Source organism: Quercus lobata, chromosome 2 (assembly GCF_001633185.2).
Source record: "Quercus lobata isolate SW786 chromosome 2, ValleyOak3.0 Primary Assembly, whole genome shotgun sequence".
NCBI lineage: Eukaryota > Viridiplantae > Streptophyta > Magnoliopsida > Fagales > Fagaceae > Quercus > Quercus lobata.
In genome coordinates this window covers 8,829,359-8,854,391 of record NC_044905.1, presented here as the reverse complement: position 1 = coordinate 8,854,391, position 25,033 = coordinate 8,829,359, and the positions used below count along the sequence as shown (strand labels likewise).

The 25,033-nt window shown below is 34.3% G+C and overlaps 3 protein-coding genes across 8 annotated transcripts; 1 reads left to right on the top strand and 2 right to left on the bottom strand.

Annotated features, from left to right (window-relative positions):
• Positions 1-3,412: 3,412 nt before the first annotated feature.
• Positions 3,413-8,711, top strand: LOC115974348 (sugar transporter ERD6-like 6). The gene is made up of 18 exons (XM_031094670.1): positions 3,413-3,850; positions 4,000-4,062; positions 4,151-4,240; positions 4,360-4,419; positions 4,533-4,598; positions 4,685-4,750; positions 4,856-4,931; positions 5,858-5,922; positions 6,006-6,098; positions 6,281-6,361; positions 6,450-6,534; positions 6,933-6,979; positions 7,090-7,152; positions 7,242-7,301; positions 7,410-7,475; positions 7,565-7,624; positions 8,055-8,169; positions 8,397-8,711. The coding sequence occupies exons 1-18, from the start codon at positions 3,659-3,661 to the stop codon at positions 8,507-8,509; spliced, it is 1,461 nt and encodes a 486-aa protein (XP_030950530.1). The 5' UTR covers positions 3,413-3,658; the 3' UTR covers positions 8,510-8,711.
• Positions 8,712-13,310: 4,599 nt separating this feature from the next.
• On the bottom strand, positions 13,311-15,512 carry LOC115974345 (3-ketoacyl-CoA synthase 4-like). Its single transcript, XM_031094662.1, has one exon. The coding sequence runs from the start codon at positions 15,210-15,212 to the stop codon at positions 13,638-13,640; it is 1,575 nt and encodes a 524-aa protein (XP_030950522.1). The 5' UTR covers positions 15,213-15,512; the 3' UTR covers positions 13,311-13,637.
• A 2,361-nt stretch (positions 15,513-17,873) lies between these two features.
• Positions 17,874-24,402, bottom strand: LOC115974347 (7-methyl-GTP pyrophosphatase-like). Of its 6 annotated transcripts, XM_031094664.1 has the most exons (11): positions 24,254-24,402; positions 23,794-23,865; positions 23,643-23,717; positions 22,984-23,067; positions 22,055-22,135; positions 20,083-20,152; positions 19,890-19,981; positions 19,637-19,678; positions 19,444-19,524; positions 18,316-18,378; positions 17,874-18,284 (listed from the first exon to the last, which is right to left on the bottom strand). In XM_031094664.1, exons 1-11 carry the CDS (start codon positions 24,278-24,280, stop codon positions 18,276-18,278), a joined length of 696 nt encoding a protein of 231 aa, XP_030950524.1. In that variant the 5' UTR covers positions 24,281-24,402; the 3' UTR covers positions 17,874-18,275. The 6 variants fall into 6 exon arrangements, with proteins under 6 accessions (XP_030950524.1, XP_030950523.1, XP_030950526.1 ...); XM_031094663.1 differs by having other exon boundaries at positions 17,874-18,378; XM_031094666.1 differs by lacking the exon at positions 22,055-22,135.
• Positions 24,403-25,033: the final 631 nt, after the last annotated feature.

Below are 25,033 nucleotides of genomic sequence, written 5' to 3'. Positions count from 1 at the left end.
AACTATTTAATCACATTTTTTTAATATTCTTAACACGTGTCGAATCTCGTTCAAACAAGATATTATTTTTATTCGATTAATAAACTTATTTTTTTATACATAATTGTAGATCACAAAAACTTGAAAAGTAAATATTTTGTTGATAATATAACTATTTTTTTTAATACAAGATAAAAATTATACTCTAGTTTAATTTAAGTGTATATGTGTATAAAAATTCTCTTCTGGAAACTTGAACTTCGTCTTTTTTCTTTCACATCCCACAAGCAAATATTTGTAAAATAACCACCACATAAAGGATACACGACGGTTTGAAGACATAATTATTTATTTTTTTAAGGACATACACCCAACTGTCAAATTCTCAAATTTTAAAAAGTTTTTTTTCCAAATTAGTTCGGAGAGAGAGTACGGCTGACTTTTAGCGGTGCCATGTTTGGTATGCACGTGCACCATTGCCCTTGCTCAGCTTTAACTTACAGGTGAACTGTAATTTTCTGCATTTATTTAGAGCATTTCCCCACGTGACTATTTTTTTTTTCATTTTCTTTGTGGTTAAAATTTAAATTCTAAAATGGGCATTTTCAAGAATCTTTTTGCCTGGGAGGTTGTGAACTTGTTGTGATGTGACTTGCGAGCTCTCGTTTAACCCACCAAAATTTTGCACATTTAAGATTTAATTATGTATGGTTAAAACAAATACTATTTACTAAAAGTAAAAGATTATGAGGACCGTTAGGTAGAGTTTCTCTCTGATTCATATACCATCTCTTCAATTACCTACAACGGTACATGTATTTTTCTATTTTAATAGGAGATTGGAATGTTTGGTTAATCTTTTCGACATTTTATTTATTTATTTTCATTATCATAATTTTCTATTGGTGGTTTTTTTTTTTTTTTTTTTTTTTTTTGAGAAGCCTATTGGTGGGTGTTAATTGATTGTAAAATAAGAATGATGGATGTGACTATCTAACTGAGGTTTATATAGTGCATAAATTACGACGTGCAAAATCACGTGCTTTTTTTTTTTTTTTTTTGGCAAAAGGAAAGCACGTTGTTCCATTGAATGAACGTGTGTTAAAATTAATTAAGTACTTGTGTTTAGTACTTCAAAGTTCTTATAAAATACGATTATCAATAAAAGTTCTTATAAAATACAGTAGTAATTACTACAAAGCTCTAATAGGAGAAAAACAAATAAAGCAAGTAGTGATAAATTAAAGCAGTAATCAATGTTATCAAGATTAGGCAGCCATGGATCATGTAGAAGCGGACATGAACTCACACGTGGACACAAAAGTAAGCAATGACTCATTGGTGATCCATTAATCCATAGAAATACGATGAAGAACCCTTAGTTTTACGTTATAAGAATGGTTTAGACCAACACTAAAAGTCTAAAATATTTCAAAAAGTTTAAAGACACTCACCAATTTACACACACAATTTAAATACTTGTTAAGTTGTTCCAAACTTTCCTAATTCATGCTATAATAAATTTATTATCCATTTGAAAACAATTTATCTAGTTTTTTTTTTTTGAAAATACTACAAATAAAAAATAGTAAAAAGTTAAATAAAATAAAAAGGTGACTCATGTAAGACCAACAAATAATAAGAAAAATAAGCAAAAAATAAATAAAATAAGTAAGTGTCTCATATAGAATTCATAAATAGAAAGAAAAATAAACAATACAGTGATTTATAATCCTATTCAATAATGAATAATCCTATAGTTACTGTGTGTCATAAATGGTGAACGGGTTTAATCCAATCCAATAATCCCACAACAAATTATTCAATAATTCAATAGTGATCAATCCAAAGGTTAATCACATGTGAGAAATAAGGAATAATAACCCTTTGAGGATCCTCTATTTTCATCATTGAATGGTCCTTAAATTCCTTACAAGTGTAACCACCACCAATGGCCTACCAACTTTTATAAGACTAGTTTCCAATCAAAACAACATAATTGAAAGATATTTCAATCAAAACTTAAAAAAATTAATAAATTCATTCTCTTATCACCGGAGTGCTATTTCAGTAGCATTGGACGATTTATGCTTGCACTTAAAGACACATTGCTTTAGGAAATCTTGGACCTGTTCAACATATCCACATCAATATCAAAATACCCCCTTCCCCAAAAACACCAGGGAGAAGCACAGTTTTATTGTACTAGGCTTTTCCATTTTGCGAAGAAGACCAATGATATACAACTGGACAAATATCTAAACCATGATTTGGGAGAGGCACATTAGTGTGTATATATGCATGATTTGGTCAATATATACCTACCACGCATCATTTTTTTTTTTAAGGTACAGTCACGGTCTATAATCTTACTACTAATACCAAATCACCAATTATATAATTCAATTTCAAAATTTTCTAATATTTATCATAATAAATTACCAATTATTACAAAATGCTAAGTTGTTAGAAATTGATAAATTTAATTAGTTAACCATTATTTTTACCCTGCACTATCTGTAAATAGGATTATCGTTTTTTTTCTTCCTTTTTTTCCTTTTCTTTTTCACACTTTGAATCTATAATAGTAATGCTACACATACAAAAAAAAAAAAAAAAAAATTATAAGTCAAATTTAGATACAATATCAGATTTAATTATCTTTAAAAATTAATAATATTATTAGATCAATGCAATGATGTATATCTGAGTTGCAAAAGATTTTTTTAAAATAATTTTCTTATAATTATTATTTTTAATAAATAAAGATGAGAGAATTTGGATTCCATACGTCTTCATTGAAACCTTAAAAACATTAAAAGATGCTAACCTATTGAGTTGCAAAGGTTTTGAGTGACATATTTTATTATTACACACTTCGTTACAGCTTGTGAATTTGTTAATTTAATTATTTGAAGATCACAATTAATTTCACACCTATTTTTTATTATGATTAACTACCTGTCACATTTATAATCCTCTGCTCACAATCAATTACACCAAATAATTATGAAAACAAATACAAAATTTGGTGTGGTTCTCTAATTTTTTCTTATAATAATCCAATGACCACATGCAAGGGTCGCGGTAAAGTGAGTAGACGTAGCCACGTAGGTTGTGACTGTGTGCCACTACTCCCTAGATTTTTTGCTAAACTAATTGTAGCTTAGAAACGTGGAAGAGCAGGTTGCCAAGTTGGTCTCACGGTTTTTTCATGAGACGGAGCGAAACGGCGTAAAAGGGCAGTTTGGATTTCCAAAGTTTCAACTAACAGTTTGGTCTCTGGTCCCGTGTGGTCGTGGTGGCGTCATTACATTACAGCCCATCAGCCAGCGCACAGACAAAAATAAACAGATAATGGGGCACCACTACACTACACTACAACATAGGCCAGGATCACAATTATTTACGTTGGTCGAGTTGTAAGTAACGGTCAAGCTTCGTTAAGTAACAAGTTGCGACAAAATTTGTTTATTGTGATTCTAACATTTTTCATCTACTTGTACCAATTAGTATCCATTTTTATTCTCTCTCTCTCTCAATATTTTTTTATAAGACACAGTCTCAACACTCAATAGTCACTCAATTCTCTTATTCGTGGCCAAATAAATTCAATACCTCCATTTCTCTCTCACTATCAGTGTTATAGGCTTGGTCTGAGAGAGAGAGAGAGGGAGAAATGAGTTTCAGGGATGAGAGCGAAGAAGGGAGGGATCTCAGGAAGCCATTCTTGCACACTGGGAGTTGGTATCGTATGGGGTCAAGGCAGTCCAGTATGATGGGCTCGTCTCAGGTCATTCGTGACAGCTCTATCTCTGTCGTAGCTTGTGTTTTGATTGTCGCTTTAGGACCAATCCAGTTTGGTTTCACTGTAAGCAATCTTCTTCTTGTTGATTCTTAAGCAACAAATTAAGCTTTTTGCTATTCTGGGTGTCACATATGTAACAGCAACAAAGCTTCAAACTTGTTTTCTTAGCAACTAAACAGAGTTCTATTTTTGTTTTCATGTACTTTTTGCAGTCTGGGTATTCATCACCTACTCAAACCGCAATCACTTCGGATCTTGGACTTTCGGTTTCAGAGGTGTGAATCTATATCTGCTGTTTTTTTTTTTTTTTTTGGTGATTTGGATTTTGTCTTACACAAGTTTCTAACAATATTCATGGGCCAGTATTCTTTATTTGGTTCTTTATCCAATGTGGGTGCAATGGTTGGGGCAATAGCAAGCGGTCAGATTTCCGAATATGTTGGTCGAAAAGGAGTAGGATTTGGTTCATTCATTGCTTTTCTTATTGTTACTACACATTGGTTTTATTTTGTTTTTGATTGTTTTGGTTATGATTGATTACTGAGTATTAACTTTCTTGTGATGAATTGCAGTCCTTAATGATTGCTGCCATACCAAATATTATTGGATGGCTTGCCATATCCTTTGCCAGAGTAAGATATAGTGATTGTTCAATTTTTAGATTTAATTCAACTAGGCATATGGATTTTGGAAAGTGGGGGCCAAAGCATATCGTCTTATATAAAAAATTAACTGATGTGTGTAGGATTATTCATTTCTCTACATGGGCAGACTGTTGGAAGGGTTTGGTGTGGGAATAATATCTTATACGGTAATGTTGCAATTTTGATCTTCTAGTTTGGTATTCTGTGCAAAAGATGATATCTTGGGAGGTTTAACTTTGTTGATTATCTGTAGGTTCCTGTGTACATATCTGAGATAGCACCTCAGAACATGAGAGGTGGTTTGGGTTCAGTGAACCAGGTTAGCTATGTTTGGTGGTTTATCTTAGCATGAGATGGTGTCAATAATACTATATGAGACCAATCACTGGCCAATTCAGTTATTTTTCTTTTTGTGTTTTCCTAGCTTTCAGTCACCATTGGAATAATGCTGGCTTATGTGCTGGGACTTTTTGTTGAATGGAGAATACTGGCAGTTTTAGGTAATCCTCTGAAAGATTCAATCTGGTGGTCATATATGTACTCTCATTTTCTTTATATTTTTTCTCATACAGATGAAACCTCATCTTCTTTGTAAGAGATGATATTGATTAAAAATAAAGTTTCTTCTATACCTTATTTGTCTACCAAACCACTGGTGAGCAGAGATGCTTACCAGGCAGAAAGCTTGCTTTCATTAATTATAGTCATAAAGTTTCAGGCCTACAAAATTCAATTGTCTTTATTAATAAGCTTAATTTTCCTAAATTTTATGAAGGGTAAAAAAAAAATTGTGGTGATGGGGTTCTTGACAGAGGTTTTTTGTGTAATACAATGGGAGTGGTGAAACTTGTTTAGCTCAAATTTTGTTGAGAAGTTAAATTTAAATGTATTTCTAACTTAGTAAGGCTCAATGTCTAGTTGGTCTGTACTGTTTGAGTTTGATAAGGTTTATCTTCATGAAGGTGTGTTCATAAGCTTTAGGGTTTATCTTTTCATGTAGTGTGATAATCCAGTTTCCTTTTTAGTAAAATCATATCATGTGAATAATATTCATTTATTTTTTGGTATTTGAAAAGAAAAGGGCTAAAGCCCTGCTTAAGAAGGCTATATCAACAACAAAAGAGACTCAATCAATCTACAATAACCCCAAAATTTTAAATTTTTGAGGCTTATTCACATGAATACTTGAGACTTTGGGTTTGGGGTGCTCATTGGATTTGTGGTTACTTCAGTGAATTCTTTTGTGGTCTATGAACAACTTCGCACTCGTTAACTCCTTGTCATCAATTTATAAGTAAGAAGTTAATTCTCCTACATGTTCTAAAGGAGTAAGGAAAATGTGAGCTAGATATAATTGAACAAAAGGCTTCATATATTTGAAAAGCATCTTGGGAATGATAGAAAGTTATGACCTCTTCTGTTGCAGGTATGCTGCCATGTACAATATTAATACCTGGTCTGTTTTTCATTCCTGAATCTCCTAGATGGCTGGTAAGATTTTTAAAATTGGCTTTCTTAATTAGGTGGATAGCTTATTATAGTTTCTTGATTTGTGTTTTCCTTCCTCAATCCAGGCAAAAATGGGTATGACAGAAGAATTTGAAGCTTCTTTGCAAGTTCTCCGGGGGTTTGATACTGATATTTCCGTTGAAGTAAATGAAATCAAGGTAAATGCCACTAGTCTGCAAATTAAACTGGTTTTATAATTTTACTTTATTCCCTGTCATTAAAAGAAGTCAACCCTTTGACATTCACAATTTCAGGCTAGAACTCTTGAAGTACATAATTATTTATTCCACATATCTGGGAAATTACCTATTTAAATGATGGTCAAATAAGCATTTTGCAGAGATCTGTAGCATCAACAAGCAAAAGGTCAACTATCCGGTTTGCGGAACTCAAACAAAGAAGATATTGGTTTCCTCTGACGGTATTAATTCTTTTTCTAACATGTTTAATTTTGTCAATCTTTGTTGTGGCTTCTACCTAGTTGATTTTGGCTAATTTATTTCCTGCAGATTGGAATTGGATTACTTGTTCTGCAACAGCTTAGTGGAATCAATGGTGTCCTATTCTATTCCAGTACCATCTTTGAAACTGCTGGTAAGCATGAACTCAGTCATCTTACATTGAAGCGTTTCATAGAGGTAGTGTACCATAAACACAGTAGTCTTAAAATTGAGAGTGTAAGATTGCATACTCAGAAGTTTAACACAGAACCTCAAGAAACTACTAGTTGTATCAAGCAACGTTTTTCATTTTAAATCCTTTTTGCAATAAATAGTTCACTTTTCAGTATCCTTATATTGTTTTATAATCTATTATTGAACAACCTTACTTTTACATCCTGAAATAGCTCAAAGCTTGTCAATGTCCCCATGTTGGTTTTACCTGAATAAGGTTGCTTGTCCAATTTCACACAATTCTTGTATACAAACTAGTGAACTGGAAAATCAAGCTTAATGCTCAAGTGTCTTATTAGATGCCATAATTGTCTACAGGGGTTACATCAAGCAATGCGGCTACGTGTGGACTTGGTGCTGTTCAGGTACAGCTCAAAGATAAAATGCAGTATATGTAAATAAAATACTCGATTTCTTTTCCTTATTGTCCAATGTTCTCAAGTCATAATCACACATAAATTTGTATGCCATCCAGGTCCTTGCCACTGGAGTGACTCTATGGTTCGTGGACAGATCAGGGCGCCGGCTTCTTCTTATTGTGAGTTGGAACATTTTCCTCAATGTTTATTCACCAGGTAATGATCTACCTGGAGGAGAAATGAAGAATTTTTTAATTTTTTGTTTCAGATTTCTTCCTCTGGAATGACCGTTAGCCTCCTAATTGTTGCAGCATCATTCTATCTAAAGGTAATAATTTAGTGGATTTTGTGGACAGAAGGATTGTGATATGCATGCAAAAAAGTTTGTTATTCTTCCATGTTCTCTACAACTTAAACTGTATGATTATGATCCCAGGATTTTGCATCGGAGGATTCTACTTTTTATAACGTATTGGGCATTGTTTCAGTGGTTGGAGTTGTGGTATGCCTATATTAGTATATTCCAACTCATTATATATTAAAATTAATGCTATAATTTCCTTTATCAGTCTAACCTATTATTTCTTTCAGGCAATGGTAGCGACCTTTTCACTAGGAATTGGAGCCATTCCATGGATTATAATGTCAGAGGTACCACCATTACATTACATTTTCTCATTGGATTTCTTGCTTTTGTCAGAAAGGCTGAAATGAGATGCTTTTGACAATGTCCCTCTTTATTTTGAACACCACCATCTCTTCATTAGTGAAACTTTACCCTCTATTATTTCCACTTAATCTCTATAGAAAGGGAGAAGCATAAGAATCTGCTTGAATGTCAAACCTTTTACATTGCAAATCTTAATTTTAGCTGTAAAATAACGTTTTGTAAGTTCAAAAGTTATTGTGTAGATTCCACCGGAAGCAACTCAAAAATAGTTGTTCATCACTATGTTCACTTTGGATTGGAGCATCGACTCATTACCATATGACCTCTATGTAGTCAAAAGAACATTTTTATCTGTGTAACTTGCTGCAGTTAATGTTACAGCTCACGTATTGCATGAATTTGGTGATGCAGATTCTTCCAATCAATATTAAGGGCCTTGCCGGAAGTATTGCAACGCTTGCCAACTGGTTCATTGCCTGGGTGGTGACCATGACTGCAAACTTACTCTTGGACTGGAGCAGTGCAGGTTTGCACCTTTCTCCCTTTCCCTCCAACTACATGTGCTTAACACCATGCCAGTTACTCTAGGGAAAAAAAATGCAGGAGATGGCTTTTGATCTTTAGTCAATTACGTACATTGACCTACAGACAGAATTGTTTATTTTAATTCTCTTCACTTTAATCATGTTGCTTCTTTTTTTCTAATGGTTTCATTGGTCTTTAACTAATTCAGGCTGTCTCTGCTATTGACAGGAACCTTCACCATTTATATGGTATTGTGTGCCTTTACTGTGGTATTTGTTACACTTTGGGTCCCTGAAACTAAAGGGAGAGCTCTGGAAGAGATTCAGTTTTCCTTCAGATAAAATTTTCCTCTTTCTTTTTGTTTTCACCTTTTCTATTAGAAGAAACAAATTTCTGCGATTCCAATTTTGCAATGATTCTGCAGATCCTGTGCGATGTAAACATGTATATCTTTTGCCCATGCATAAAGACAGCTTTTTCAGTGAGCTGTGTGTTTCTACAAATAGCTGTATTCTGTGTTCAACAGTTTCCTCATTTTTTTGTTTAATTCATTCATATCAATTTTTCAAGAAAACAACATTCACTTGCATATATTGCTAGATATTAAGGGACCAAATCCAAATGCAACCTAGAGAATGTGTAAATCGTTTACACGATAGGATACGATTTAACACTCATGGTGTCTGTTATATGATAATTCGTTTTTATTATTATGCCAAGACATCAATTGATTTTTTGTTGTTATAGTTGGGAGTTGAACCATTCTCTCATTCCACGACTCGAGTTTACAGGAACCCACTACATGTCTACATGATTAAGTTGTCACATCATATGCAACTTAGAGAAGTTAGGTCAAGTGTATAGACACTGACCTCTCATTACTAGACAAAACGTATCTACCATCCTTTATGAAGAGGGACAAAAGGTATCATATATGAGAAGAGATATATCTACCCTTAAATAAATTTGGTGGTTACAGTATCAAATTGTCAATTGCTCTTGCGAGCTACTGTCCACATTTTTTGGTGAGTAATGTCTAGAAGTTTCTGTATAGCTGGACTGACCCCATCCTTGATATAATTTACAAGCATGATTATGTGCTTTGATTTGATGGGCATCATAATCAGTATGTGCATTGATTGAACTAGGGGTTATAATCAAATTGTCGATTACTCTTGTACGAGCTTTTGTCCACATCTTTTGATGAGTAATGTCTATGAGATTTATGTATAGCTGGACTGATCCCATCCTCAATATACTTTACAAGCATGATTATGTGCATTGATGGTCATCATCATCATTATGTGCATTGATGGAACTAAGTTTTTATTGACCTATTTTTGTACATTATGTTGAGAATTTGGATAGGAGATTTGACGTCCATACATTAAACTGCAAATGAGTTTGTACTTGGCTTCAATTTCATAATACCATTTCCATTATAAAAGATTGGGAAATTTTCAAAAAGCAAAACCTGACCCACAAACAATCTGAGCTTGGCCCTCAACTTCTTGGCAATCTAGTGGGTAGACCCATAACATGAACTCAATCTCATTTGGATGCCCCCACTGGGCCACGGGATGTTATAGATAATATATTTTCTTAATCATTAACCCAATGAGTTAACCTCCAAAAAAAAAACACACACACACACACAATGAATTATTATTAGTTTATTACTTATTAAAGTACCTCATATTTACATGGACTCTCAATTTTACACCATTTTTATTAATACCAATCTTTGAAAAAAGAGAGCAAAATTTGGTCATAAACTTATAGCTATATTTTGAATGTGCTCTGACCTTGCCTCTTGTTGGGGGTAGGGCTTATTTATTCAAAACATTTGAAAAACAGATGGCTTGTTTTCTTTGGTCAGTAAAAAACACATGATTCATAAAACCCATAAGAGGAAACCATGGATATGGTTTACCCATCTCACTGGTAGCCCATTGATTGGCCAATCCAATACAACTTTAAATTCGTCATACCTCTCTTTCTCTGACTCAAAAAAAAAAAAAAAAAAAAAAAAAAAAAAAAAGACTGCAAATTCAAATATAAAATTAGGTATAACAGAACCATCCATGATCCAACGGCAAGTCAAACCATCAATTTGATTGGTAGGCATGAAAACGGTAATTTACAGCCATACAATCACTAAAATAACAGGACTAACTTCTAGATACAAGTAATAGTTTGGCAACAAAATTACAGTTTTTTTACAGGTAGCTGGTTATACAAGTTTCTTCAGAGCCCTCTCATCTCTGCTTAGGTGAGATTAAAAAATGAATAAAATACTATTTTAATCTCTAAATTTTATCGTTACTAAATTAAATTTTTTTTTTTCATCTTTAAACTTTGTAAAAAGTTAAAAAAAAAAAAAGTAGTTTAGAGATTAAAAAAAAACATTTTCAATAGTTTAAGGACGAAAAACAAACTTTTGATAAAATTTAAGAACATAAAATAAAATGAACTTTTGATAAAATTTCAATGGTTTAAGAATGGAAAACAAATTTTTAATAATTTAGGGACGAAAATTGTTCTTTTGGTAAAATTTAAGAACCAAAATAGTATTTTAACCTACAAAAAATTAGACACTTTTTCTACCAATTTGTGAAAGATCCCAGGGAAACCATGAGCCCAAATGATTTATCAAAACTTCATACCATTACCAGCCTCTGTTAACTTATCAAACTTCTCAAACCAGCCTCACTATATACCCCTAAATTTCAGTCATAACTTTTGTCAACGCAATAGATTGTATTATAAGAATTCTACTACAGGCACTGAATTTTTCAAAAAAAAAAAAAAAATCAAATACTCTCTCAAACTCACCAAACTGAGACCCACCACAAGGTCCACATCATAAAAAATACATAATTTGGGTGAGGCATATTTTTTTAACCATGTTAGTATGACGTTGTAATGATGGGATCAAAAGATGGATCTGGAAACGCCCAGCTCTACCAAATTCCATTTATATAATCTGGAAAAGAGTTCTTTAAAAGTAACAAAAGATTTGTTACTTATTTTCCAAAAACAAATCTTTGGTCCACGTCTTTAAAATTGACAATAGCGTGTATTTTTGTCTTTACAAGAAAGTACCTATTAACAAAGATAGAATATCTTTCCCAAGTACTGTAGGAGCAAATATTACATGATAGTTAGCAAAAATTTTGAATCAGTTAAACACCGTAAAATCTAAGAAAGGTTCTATAATTGCTCATGTAATCTAACCAAATAATGATGTTAACGCAACAAAATAGCTAGAGACAACTAAATGTTATTCTTTACTATTGTTTTGAGTTTATAAAAAAAATGTCACTCTCTAATGAGACTGACCAAACTTTTTTTTTTTTTGATAAGCAGAGACTGACCAAACTTGATCTTGCATATATTAGGAGGCATCCACAGAAGTAGAAGAATATGCTTGCAGATTCTCCATTGATAAAAATGACATTAATGTGACACAATGATAGGATCAAAAAAATAAAAAAAATCTAATCCTGCATGTATTAGGAAAGCATCCAAGGAGTAAGAGAATATGCTCGTAGATTCTCAGTTGATATAGATGACATTAGGATGTGCATAAGAGCATATATATATATATATATATATATAGATGACATTAGTATGTGCATAAGGCTCATATTTCCCACATTGACATCAAACACACTATCAATTTTGCAGTTCCTTATGTATCTCAATAATTTAGAGGGACCATCAATACATATTTCTCTTTCATTGATACCAAACCCCACTATTATTTTGCCATTGATTTAGCTTATAGTTCCAATGCATACTGAATATCTGCAACAGTTTAACAGAAAACAGGGTCCCCAAAAAGTCAAATTGGAAAACAACAATAAGATCAAAGGAAAGGGGTATCCAATGTTTAGATGGCTCTGCCAATTTCTTTGGAAAACTACCATTGTAATTCCATCCTCATCTCTGGGATGTAGAGCAAATTTAGGGTTAACTACGACTGTCCACCCTAAACTTTACGTTTGTAATGTACACCATAAACTGCAAAGTCCTGCAATCAGTATCTTAATTCAAGATTAATTTGCAAGGGCAACCCATGGTCAATAGCGACATTTGCAATGTGTATCCTAAACTACAAAAATTCATCAATCAACACTCTGATTCAAGCCCACTAATCTGTTAATTTAGACAATAACTTGGATAGTGACTAATTAATTATAATATAGAATTAGGGTGTTGGTTGTAAAAACCTTGTACTAAAGGGTGCCTTAAAGTTTAGGGTAGATAGCTGCAACTAACCCACAAATTTAAGAGATTTAGAAGGCTGCATTTAATGCTATACTCTCTACAAAGTGCTACAGATTACATTGAGAGAGAGAGAGAGAGAGAACATCCTAGTTTCACCCCTTTTCTTGAAAAAATCATAAGATAAATGACATTGGGATCTTTGTATAATTGTCATTTTTCCTGCAGTAGTTGGAACCAAAAAGAGTAAAGCATTCTTAACCGATCATCCCAACCAGCCAATTTCTTGCATATCAGATCTTATCCATAAGCAGCAAAAATAAACCTTGGCAAATGGCAAGCCAGCAGAATCAGAAGTATTACCTAACTAACAGTGTTACATTAGCATAGGAAAGGGGAAAAAAAGCAACCACTGATCCAAATCTTGTGCGACAGAGAAGTCACCTATATTTTGAATTATATAGATTAAACTTCTACATAGCGGTGTGTACAATAACATAAAATATATACATAATCGAGAAGATGCAAGAAAATTTTAGGAAGAAAGTCTACATGTTTCAACTATTCAGGGTGCATATACATTTGTAGATGAATTCTTCTACATTACTTGTTCTTTCTGTATATATGCAGTCTTAACTCTTAAGCACTAAAAATTAAGTTATGCTACATGGACAAACAGGATAATTGATGTCTTCCTTCCATTAAGAATTTACATAAGAAGGCACGAGTTCATCAAATAGGGAACAACAATCAAACACATATCCATAAGAAAGCTAGTTGCGGATAGGCCTGGCATCTAGCTATCTTTTCAACAGTGGACAACCAAGGACTTCACCTAAACTAAATTCTAGTTTTACATAATTTCACATTTCATGCAACGCTTCTCTCTATCAAAAGAATGGAATACGAGACTTCAAATACAAGTTGAGGATATTCCATAAATTTATGAAAACTCTTTATCATTAACAGAAAATTACAGATGAACAAGATTATGCAAGTTGAAATTTTGGAGCATTATTAAATTACAAAATCAGCATTTCTCCAAATCATAGTACTCTGGAAACATAACTGAAACATACAAGAATTGTGAAGTAAAAAGGACCACAATTTGACATCTGGTATCAAACAAAAAAAAAAAAAATCCAACAAAAAACAATCTCAGGAACTGACAAAAGGTTGAAATAAGGATGGTTAAGCTACCAAAGAAAAATACCCAGAATGGAGAGTCAAACCAAAATGCTATTCAGAGAGTGTTTTCACAGGATAATTGTGAATACTGTCTTCCCAAGGACCGTTATGAGACGGCCTCACATTCCGAAGTGCCTGCCAAACTGCACTATTGCATTTGAAACCACTTCCAAATGCAATCTGCCACACACGATTGCCCTTGCGCATCCTCCCCTTAGCCTCTATATAGGCCAACTCATACCAAATGGAGCTCGACGAAGTATTCCCAAACCGGTGAAGAGTCATCCTAGAAGCCTCCACATGAATTGGCAACAACTGAAGATTCTTCTCCAATTCATCAATCACAGCCCTTCCCCCAGCATGAATGCAAAAATGATCGAACGCCAACTTAAAATCCGGTATATAAGGCTTGACATCCGCATTGAACAACTTCTTAACAAGCAGGGTCGCGAAGAACAGAAGCTGCTCACTAATTGGCAACACAAGAGGACCCAATGTGGTGATATTAGTCTTAAGAGCACCTCCGGCAATAGCCATCAATTCCTTTGACAAAGAAACACCCGTCTTCCCATTATCATCCTGTTCCTGATAAACACACCTAAAGGCCTTATCATCGGCCCCACGATGTGTCCTCACAACATGAACCAGCTTATACTTAGCTCTTCTCCGATCCACAGACTTATTGGAGAGCAAAACCGCGGCACCCCCAACACGAAACAAGCAATTGGGTATCAACATAGACTTCTTGTTCCCAAAATACCAATTCTGAGTGATATTCTCAGTGCTCACAACAACAGCATTAGTATTCCTATGAACTTGTAACAAATCCTTAGCTAAATCAACAGCTATAACCCCAGCACTACAACCCATACCCCCCAAATTAAAACTCCTAATATTACCCCTCAGTTTATACTTATTCACAATCATAGCCGAGAGCGAAGGAGTTGGATTAAACAGACTACAATTCACCACAAGAATACCGATATCCTTAGGTTTCACACTGCAATTCGAGAATAGCTTATCCAAGGCACCAAACATAACCTTTTCGGCTTCGTCCCTCGCGGCCGCCATCGTCGGCTCCGGCGGAATCGCATGCATCGCCTCCGGCACATACGTGTCGTCGCCGAGGCCCGAGCGCTCGAGGATCTTGCGCTGAAACTCCAACGACGAGTCGTCGAAGTCGCCGGTGAGGCGAGAGTGTTCCATGAAGGAATGGGACGGAGCCTTGAGATGATCGGGCGGTTTGTAACACGAGTAATCCACGAGGTAAACGGGTTTGGGTCGGGTCATGATGTAAACGGTCAAACCGAAAACCAAGAAAGCCGAGCAAATGATGACGCTAACAAGGTTGTACTGGAGGTGAAGCCAAAGCTGCCGAATGTCGTCGAGTTCCATTTGCGAGGTTTCGATTAGGGTTACGATGATTAGAGGAACGAAACATAGGGTCAAAAGGTTCGAAATCAGGTAATGGTAACCTAATTTTACGTACTTGAGATTCACGCTCTGTAGAAAATCCGGAAGCCTACGTGACTGGTGGATCTGAACACCAACCGAACCACCACCACCAACAACGACGCCGGAGCCACCGTTAGCGGCGGTTAAGTGGGTTGCGCGGCCTTGGTCCATGGCGGTGGGCCAATCAGTTTTTTTTTAATTAAATGAAAAAGAAAAAAAGTAAAGGATCTGAGAGATTTTGTTGTGTGGGGTAAGTAATAAATGAGAGAGATTTAGTGGTAATAGCAGGTATGTGTGAGTGTGAGAGGACAGTGTTTGTTAGACGGTTATAAAAAAGGGAAAAACAAATTAAATAACGGCCCGTGGAGAAGAAAAGGAATCTACGGTGGGTTTGAGATTTTGACTGTGTTTTTTTAGCCAATCAAAGTGAGTCTGTGTGTGTGTACAATGTATTTTTATGCGCGTGTAGTTTTGCAGGGAGGTTATAACTCCTATAAAAATAACAAACAAAAGTTTCAGTTCATTACGAAACGAAAAACTTTTGTTTAATCAAAAAATTCAAAGCTTTTGAATCTCGTTTTTTGACGTGAAGACTAAACGCCGAAACTAACTACTACTACACATGGGATGATACCTCGGTAAACATCGTTTTCAAAGCCGGATTTACTTTCGGATTTTTCGGGGTTTTTGCCGTCTTCGAAAGTTATTCCTTATTTCTTATTCTTATTATTAAACCTTTATTTATTTATTCTAGTTTGATTTTTATTTTTGCTTTTACTTTTTTAGAGGTCATGTTTACTTCTTTTTTTTTTTTTTCTTTTAAAGACCATTTAAAGAAAGTTTAAATTCTAACCATAATTTTTTTTTTTCAAAGTTTCTAAAATTATTTTTTAAACTGGTATTAATATTTCCCTACTCTTAAAATTAGAAATCATAAATTCTTTTTTTGTAATTTTTTCATATAACGGTATTTTTATGTAAATGATTTATATTCTATGTACTATATTTTAATTTGATCTCTAATATTTCATTTGTATCAATTTGGTCCCTAACTTTTTAGTACCGTATCAATTTAGTCTATGTCCTTTTTTTTTATGAAAATTGATGTGTCAAATGACCAAAATAAAAAAATTAGCTTCCGTTTATGTGACAATAAACTTAAATTTTATGACTGTTTGACATGTCAGCAATTTTCATCTAAAATATAATGACATGGACTAAATTGACATGATATTAAAATGTTAGAGACTAAATTGACACAATTGAAAAGTTATAGACTAAATTAAAATGTAGTGTCAAAGTTAAGAACTAAATATGTAATTTATCCTTTATTTTTAGACAAAATAAACCGATGAAAGTTGAAACTTTTTTTTTACTGAGGGATTTTTTAGCAACTCGTCATTTCATGTATCTCATCCAAAGATGTGTGATGAGTCTGTTGGCTCATATCCACTGCCCTTGATCAGCCCCAAAAAAAAAAAGTAAAAGTTGAAAAATATGGTTTTGTTCTTAGCCAAAAGAAAAGGTGTGCTTTCATCATCCAAAAAGAAAAGTTTGCTTCCTGTACCGGGCTACTGACTTTGCAGATTGCAAGTGGAAGAATAACTGAATAAATCTCACATTTATAGGGTAGTGAGCAGTGAACATTAACAAATCCTAGACCTTGCTGTAAGCAACAAGCATACTTGTTTTGTTCTCTGACAGCCCATGATAAGGACCTTGTACTATGTAGCTTTATCAAATCTTATGGTGACCATCTAAAGTGGTGTTTTTACGCTTGGCTGCTCGTTCCACTATCCACACTTTAGATACCTTTAGTGGTGGTGTACGTGATTCAGTCTGAATGGTTTGGGAAATAGCTAGCAAGGTGCATATACATGGACTAGCGGGACATAATGTCAGATTGCTTGGTTTTTCACCATACGTGTAGAGCACGTTGTTATTGGCTCACACGGCACAACCATTTTGGAGCCTGTAAGTATGGAAAAACAGTGGCAACGCTCTCTGCATCGAGAAGAACCATGCTCTCTCGACTGAAAGCAATGATAAGTAATGCAATAACTACCAATGAGAAAGGTGTAGCGATCACATCGAGAAAGTGAATATGATACATGCATTCTCCCTCTTGTAATATATTGATCTCATGCGACTGTAGAATCAACACACTGTAAGAGTCAAAATACATATATGATATATGATGCCTAAGATAACTAATGGGTCACATCAAACAACAATGGGAGCTTATGATTACAACCACGAGAGCTTATTGTTTTAGGACTGGAAGAATGATCAGAATGTCTAGCAAACCCATACAACTGCACCTAACTCACTTGGTGGAGAGAGAAGCTGCCCTCTCCTACAAGACCATTAAAATGTTGAAAAAAGATGATGATGCCTCCCCGTACACACCTCAATTTGAAGCCTCCTACAAGAAGTATGTGGCTTTAGCTTCGATCCTCCTATCTCGTTTAAGACTTCATATTTTACTTGTTAATATTCAATAGCCCTTCATTCCAATTCAGCTAAAAAAAAAAAAAACATAGAAATGAAAACAGAGACGTGACTTGTTAAGACTCCAATTATTTTGTTTTACATTTTTTTTTTTTTTTTTTGTGGGTAAACAACGAATGAAATTGACATGATTTTAGCTATGTATTATTTTGGACTGGCAATTTGAGTAAATAGCTTTTATAGAAGAAGAACAGGCTGTATTGCCAACGCTCTTTTTCCTTTTTTTGGTGGCTTGCGGCCCACCATTTCTGTGTTTTGTAGCCTTTTGACAATTACAATGAATCACCATGACTGCTCCAGTTCTCACATGGTGATCAAATCCTTCTCAACCATTGACATGTCAACATTATTTTGCTCACCAAATCTTACACTCTATAGCTTCTACAAGTTGGACAGTGATAAATGGCCTCAACAATCATATACCCCCATGTGTTCTTCTAATGGAAAAGAATCATTAACTGTAACAATATGAAGGGGCATAACAATGAAAGCTAATAGGGCCCAGCATTCGGATAACTCATTTTGAAAAATAAAAGCAGTGCGCAACAGGTGCACGTGAACTGGAGCAATTAACACTAACAACAAGCCTTAATCCCGAATGAACTGGAGCAATCAATTACGAAATTTGAAGAAACAAGATCGGAGGTCAAATAACAGGAGGATAAGCTGTGTCAATTGGGTAAAATACCGAATAGGCCTGGAAGATTGAAATGGCTGCAGCAGCTAGAGGGCCTCCTTTTTTTTTGCTAAAAAGCTAGAGGGCCTCCTTTATAAGCTTTTCAGTGAGAGCTTTGGGGAGTCCCATCACACTGTCAGTTGTCCCAACCTGCACAGAGTATCACCAATAATCATGCCTTATTATTATTATTTTTTTTTTTTTGGGGGTACGTACTAATTAATGTCTACCAAAACATGAAAGAAATATTTGTCAGTAATTAGTAACCCAGACCAAAGCTAAAGACAAGCCATTTGGAAAACATTGAAGCAACTTATCCAAGCAACCTTTTTTTTTTTTTTTATAAGTACTTATTAACAGCTAATATTCAGAGACACAAGAAAGTTTCTCAGTATTATTGATGGTGGAAAGGTTTTGATCAAGAGATTCAAGACCATCACCCTGCCTAATTGAAAGACAAATTTACTTCCCCGGATAAATGCTTCAAGAAATTGAAGCAAAATGAATTATAGACACATTATATTTGTTTTGCCTTTGAACTTCCAAGTTGCCAACCCAAAACTAGCTCAACTTAGATCTTATAAAAAGGTGAGTTTAATTATTAGTCAATATTCTAACACTCCTCATATGTGGGCCCAAGCTTCCCCACAATTCAGAGACCCAATACATGGAATACTTAAATGCAACCCAACATGCGGAATAAATTACAAAGTGAAGACGTGGTTTGAATTTAGGACCACTTGCTCTAAGACTATACAAATTACCATTAATCCCAAAAGGTTCAGTTTGATAGAAAAGGAGTGAATTTAATTATTCAATCAATATTCTAAGTAACAGGCATGTCTAAAAGGATCAAATAAAGGCATGTCTAAAATGTAACAAATTGTCTGCCATGCATAAATGACACCTCCTTTCCTTGTAAAAATAAAGTGAAGGGTGATGTCATAGGGTTCAAGACTCATTTAGGTGAATATGTAACTTACCAATAATAAAAATAATAAGGATAAAAATAAAAAATCAATCAGTTTATTCAAGTGTATCGGAAGGTCAACACATGAGCTTTTGGGGAAAACATCCCATCAACTAAATTTTAGGAACCAATAGAGGGGACCGCAGTTTTTGAAATGAAACTCTGCTTTTCCTTTATACCTATTATCTCTATTATTTACAATTTTGGATTTCTGTTAACGGGTACTCAAAGATTAGCAAACTAACCACTTGTTTTACAAAGGGCAGTATCAAAGGATGCTCTATGATCAGTCCCCCAGCAACATAAAGCACAGTCCCCTCCTCAATCTGAAAATAAAGGGGGAAAAAAGATCAGTGGAGTGCTATAGCCTATAAATCATTATCTCACCAAATGATGCAGAAGCAACCCCCAAATTCAATGAAAGAAAACAACTATTACCAGTTTCTCAATGGTTTCATCTGGTATTGTATGGAAATAGATCTGCAATGCATCACCACATAAGTAAAATTTGGCAAATGTATCTCTAAAGACAATAATTAAGAGCCTTGATACTCAAGAAAAAATGGAATAGCTTTTTAATGGAACACTAGTAGGACAAGATTTATAAATAAAAAAAATTTAAAATTTAAAATTAAGAAAAACCCTCAACAATAATTACTGAGTTTCACAAAGCAATAAAAGCATATGGTACCTCCACTCGGTCCCATTCTCCTTTTCTGAATCCCGTCTTAAGATTTGTCACGAGCACTGATCCCACAGTTGCTGCGTGGCCACCAGAATAGTCTGCAATCCATGTTGATAAAATTTCCTGAGTTATTAAATAGGAAAACAATAGGGAACTAGAAAAAAAAGGGGGCGAGGGGGGAGCAGAGAGTTAAGCAAACCTTTCAAAAACTGCCGTGCTTCTTCCTTACTGGATGGTTTTTCCCTGACCACACCTTCATAGACCACCACCTCCAGATCATTTGATAATAACAGTAAGAAATAACACAAAATAAAGTTCAGTTCCTAACAAGGTAAAAAATGAACATTCCTACATCTACAAACAATTCTTGTCACCAGAAGGCCATTTATGTTTGAGGATACAAGGTGCAATTTGCACATATGGGCATAAGAAACATCAGTGTCCATAATACCTCTCCAGAAGTATTGAGGGCATATGCAAGATCATAATGATATAGATACCAACAGGTGGTGAAGAAAACTCTAGCCTCTAATCTACACGTCATGCAAACTAGGAAATGTTCCTTTGAGAGTACAAATACCTTTTATTTGCCTAAAAGTATGCCGCATCCCATGACATACAGAGATATATATTCTGTTAATTTGCCCAAGGCTAAATAGAAGTTTTTGCCACTCCTCAGATTATCCATAATAAGCAAACTAGGAATAAGATCTATGGCAGAGATGTTCCAAGAAACAAAAGCAGAGCACAGAAGTTAAGGGTATGTTTGGTAATTATTTTTTCCCCTTATTTTTAATTTTCAAAAACAGTTTTCTATTTTTGAGGCTAAAAAACTTGTTTGGCAACCCAAAGCGAACAGAAAACAAAAATTGTTTTCAAAACTCAATTTGTGAAGGAAACTGAAAACATGCAAAAGACTATTTTCAATTTCTAATTTTTAAAAGTCAATGAAAAAACACATTTAATTTAATGAATCTGTCTCATTTAATGAGTTAGCATTAGAGTTCAAATCCTAGTAACAACATATTTTAGTATTTTCTATTTTTTTTTCTTCAAAAAACTATCTTTTTAATTTCAACTAACCAAACATGTTTTTTATTTCAAAAATACAATAAAATTGTTTTTTCTTTATATTCCCAAAAACAAGTTTTTGAAAATTGAAAACAAAAACTGTTATCAAACATAACCTAAGGTTTTTTTTCTTTTCTTAATATCACTGTTTCCTTATACTTTTGTTTGCTAATTTCCCACCCGTAGAGAAAAAAAGGGTTAAGGCATAAGTGCAAGAAAATAAAGCCTTAATGATATTCTAGCATTCAAGAAAATAAATTAATTAATAGAGTAATTCCATTAGAGAGAGTGTGTGTTGATTTCGGGGGGAGGGGGGAGAGCATATTCATGTCACTTTATGTTAAAAACGTTTCAATGTTGCAGTTGGCAGGCAAATTTTAGATGGCTAGAAGTATGCCCACAGCTGATAGTTTTAAATAAACCCTAAGAGAAATAAAGGAAAAAAGGTTGGGCCTGGTACCAAGCCCACAGCTGGAGGTTTTCTAGCAATCAGATAAGTTCTTTTGGCTCCCACAAAGTTCCAGATATGTGCTGGAATTGAAACCCTATCTGTTACTTATGAATTCTGATCTAAAAGAATTAAATCATTGCTGGCAGCACTTGCCACTTGGTTAATCAGAAGATTAATGCCCGGTTTATTTCGCTGCAAAATTTGGTCAAACCTGAAATTGTTTTCCATTGACCATAAAATCCTTTATAAAATTTTGTAAAACATTTTACCAAAATAAATTGGTAAAAGGTTTTACAAAGCACACAGTGGCTCTCCCCCCCATCTAGTGGCTGGGCTGCCAGTCAGGTGGATGAAGCCACCGATGGTGGCTGAGAAGCAGCAGTTTTGGTGGCTTGTGCTTGGAGAATTTTATGTCACACCAAGCACCTGAAAATATTTTATAGCAAAACTAACGGAGCATAGGTCTTAATAGATTAGACTTATCTAGGTTGGCATGGAAAGAAGGTTAGTTTCCAACTAAACTCTACCAGCCAATTCCCTATACATCCTTTACATATTGTGGACATTTATTTCCTAGGTTGAAAAATGAAAATGCAAGATAAGTGCAATAAATCAGGAATATAAATATATCAAAGGACTTGATTTATACTTGGTCACAAGTAACTAACAATGTTGGCTCAGCATCCTTTACATAGTCACCAATGGGGAGCCTTTGTAAGATGGCTTCTGCCTGAGAGTAAGGTTCCATCAGCTATTGTCAGTACAGAGTCACAGTTCCACTATAACCAGAAACCAGTAGACTGTATTGAGACAATAACCATGGCAATAATGATTGTACGGAACTATGCATGTTACCAATCAAAAAATGATATGGAAATACGCATGTTACTGGCAGAGAGAGCAGAAACAAACACAAAGTGCATTAAAAAGATATAATTCCATAGATGCAACAGTTGAATATTGCAGCACCATAATCAATATATTGGTTTTCCTCTTAACAAATAATGAGTGTGCAGTCAATGTCCCAAATTAAGACAAATCTAGCCTTGAAAACAAAGAGTAACCAACAGCCATAATATTGATTCCTATCAATATTGATTCCAAATCAATGATCACAACAAGCATATAGATTTACAATTTTTTTGAAAGATTAACTAAATACATATGTTCTGATATCCATGCTCAGAAAATAACATGGTAATGAAATCCAAATCCAGGTTTACATTTGTGATATCCAGATATTCATCTACCATTGATAAACAACTTTGATTTGGGTTTTTACGAAAGGAAGAGAAAACCTAACCAGAATGGCCTCATCTCCCTCCCTTGACTAACAGCATGAACTACATTACATCTGTGCTTAACAAAGCAATGGAAGTGAAGCACTCATGTCTGACTATGAAGATCCTGTGAAATGCAAGATCTGTGGTGCAGGAACTGAAGAACAATAGTTCCCCTCTCTAAAGGCAATGTATCCTCAGTCCATAAATGGCACTAGGTGATACCAGACCTAATACACCCTGTTGTTGAAACAGAGAGTTGAGTCGATAGAAAAATAAAAAAGAAAGCAAGACATACTGTGTCAGCCGCAATCAAAATTTTTTGTTCGTCATCCTTCTCTTGATTACTGATAGTTTGTAGTTTTGATAAGATGGCATCAGCCTGAGATGCAATACACACTCAATCAATGGAAGAAAATTAAAAGTAAACATTCCCACTCTTCATTTGTGTTACGAATGGAACAATAAGACAATAAACACATACAGACAGAAAGCATGACAGTGAATGACTACTAAAATCAAATGTAAAACAAGAACAATCTACATCCTTCTACATAATCACAAGAATGGTCTATAAATTAAGCATTTAGTTCACTACAGTGTTTCAACAGTTTGAAAGTATTGATTAATAATTGTAGGAGAGTTTATTATCCATATTGCTTCTGTATGATAACTAGCATAAGAATGAGAATTCTTTATAGCCGTAGTGCACATATCAACCCAAAGTTGCCAATGAGCTATAACTCAACTGGCAATTCCTTCTCCCATAATAATGGGATGGAGGGTGAGGATGGTCGGTTCAAGACCCACTAGATGAATTTGCAACTTACCACCCCCCCCCCCCCCAAAAAAAAAAAAAAAAAAACCTTAAAACCCCAAGTTAGAATATATATATATATATATATATAACATTTACTAATGCACTTTGAATTTGAAATTCAAGATAGAAATCCCCACCTTAGCCTCAGCAAGAGCCATAACCAAGTCCTCTGGCTTTTCCTTTCGGATGCATTTTTCATCAATATCTGCTGTCTAAGTAATTAAAGGAGTCAACTTTCTGGCTATCAACATGAAATGAAATTTAGTAGCCAGCTGAGAGTAAAAATACCATAATTGTGAATTCATATCCCATCTCAGCTAATATTTTTCGACGTGCTATTGACGATGATCCCAAAATTATCTGCACAAAATGCACACGCTAACACTCAACAATGGTGGATAAATCATAAATCAATCATCTCAAAGGTCATAACTTCATGTCCACTTCAAATTTTACATGACTTCAGGCACAAACTTTATTGTATAGTCCTAAAATTTAAGATAAAACATCTCTTACCACCAAAAAAGAAAAAGCAAAAAAAGAATAGAATAAAATGTTCAATAGTCCCAAAAGTCTAGACTGTTCACTGCTCTCAGTTATAACTTATACAATAACATACTCACTCAGCGAAGAAATTGCCAAGGTTGGAACTTGGAAGATAGTTCTTTCTTATTTTCTACAATTCCTTCGAAGAGTAACCAAAATGTTTGATTTTTTTTTTTTTTTTTTTTTGAGGAGTCATACATACCTTGAATGGAGAAGTAGTCGCTTCCATGTTTCTCTCTTTCGAGCTCCAACGAAGATGTGAGTGATGGTATACAGGTGCAGCAAGAAGAGGAGGTTCAGGTAAAAGTATTAGCTATGCGGTTTATACTAAGGAATAAAATGTAGCAAATGCTAATAAACTTTTGGGGTTTTTATCTGTGCTGTGGTTTGGGCCGAACTAAAGAAGAAAGCCCTTTTTGGGTTTTTTCAATTATTTTGGCCCACTTCTTTTTTTATTTTTTTTAATAATAACTGGCAGATTTTTTATGGAATCTGACCACAATAAACATCGATTTTTAAGCCAGTTTTACTTGCGGATTTTATGGACCTCCGTCTTCGGAAGCTAATCCAAAATTCTTAGATTATCATCAATTGTTTAATATTTTTCTGGTTCGATTTTAGTTTTGTTTTAATTTTTAAAAAGGAAATTACATTTTTATAATTAAAAAAAAAAAAAAAACAAGTATAACGGTACTTTTACTCAATTTTTTTTAACAAAATAAACTAAGCCATTAAGAAAATATTTTAGGGGAAGATATTCTCCCTTAATTTTAATTCAGTGTTGTTTGTTGAAACTATTATTACTGAAAGGAAATTTATAGCAACAGGTTATTTTACGTGTCTCATCCAAAGATGTGTTAGATGACTAATAAGTAATATTCAGTGCCTTTGATGCAAGTATAAGTAGGAAAACTGGAAGTGTTCTTAGCAAAATGACAAGACCATGAAAAGTATAAGCTTATTCAATCTTATTATGGCGACC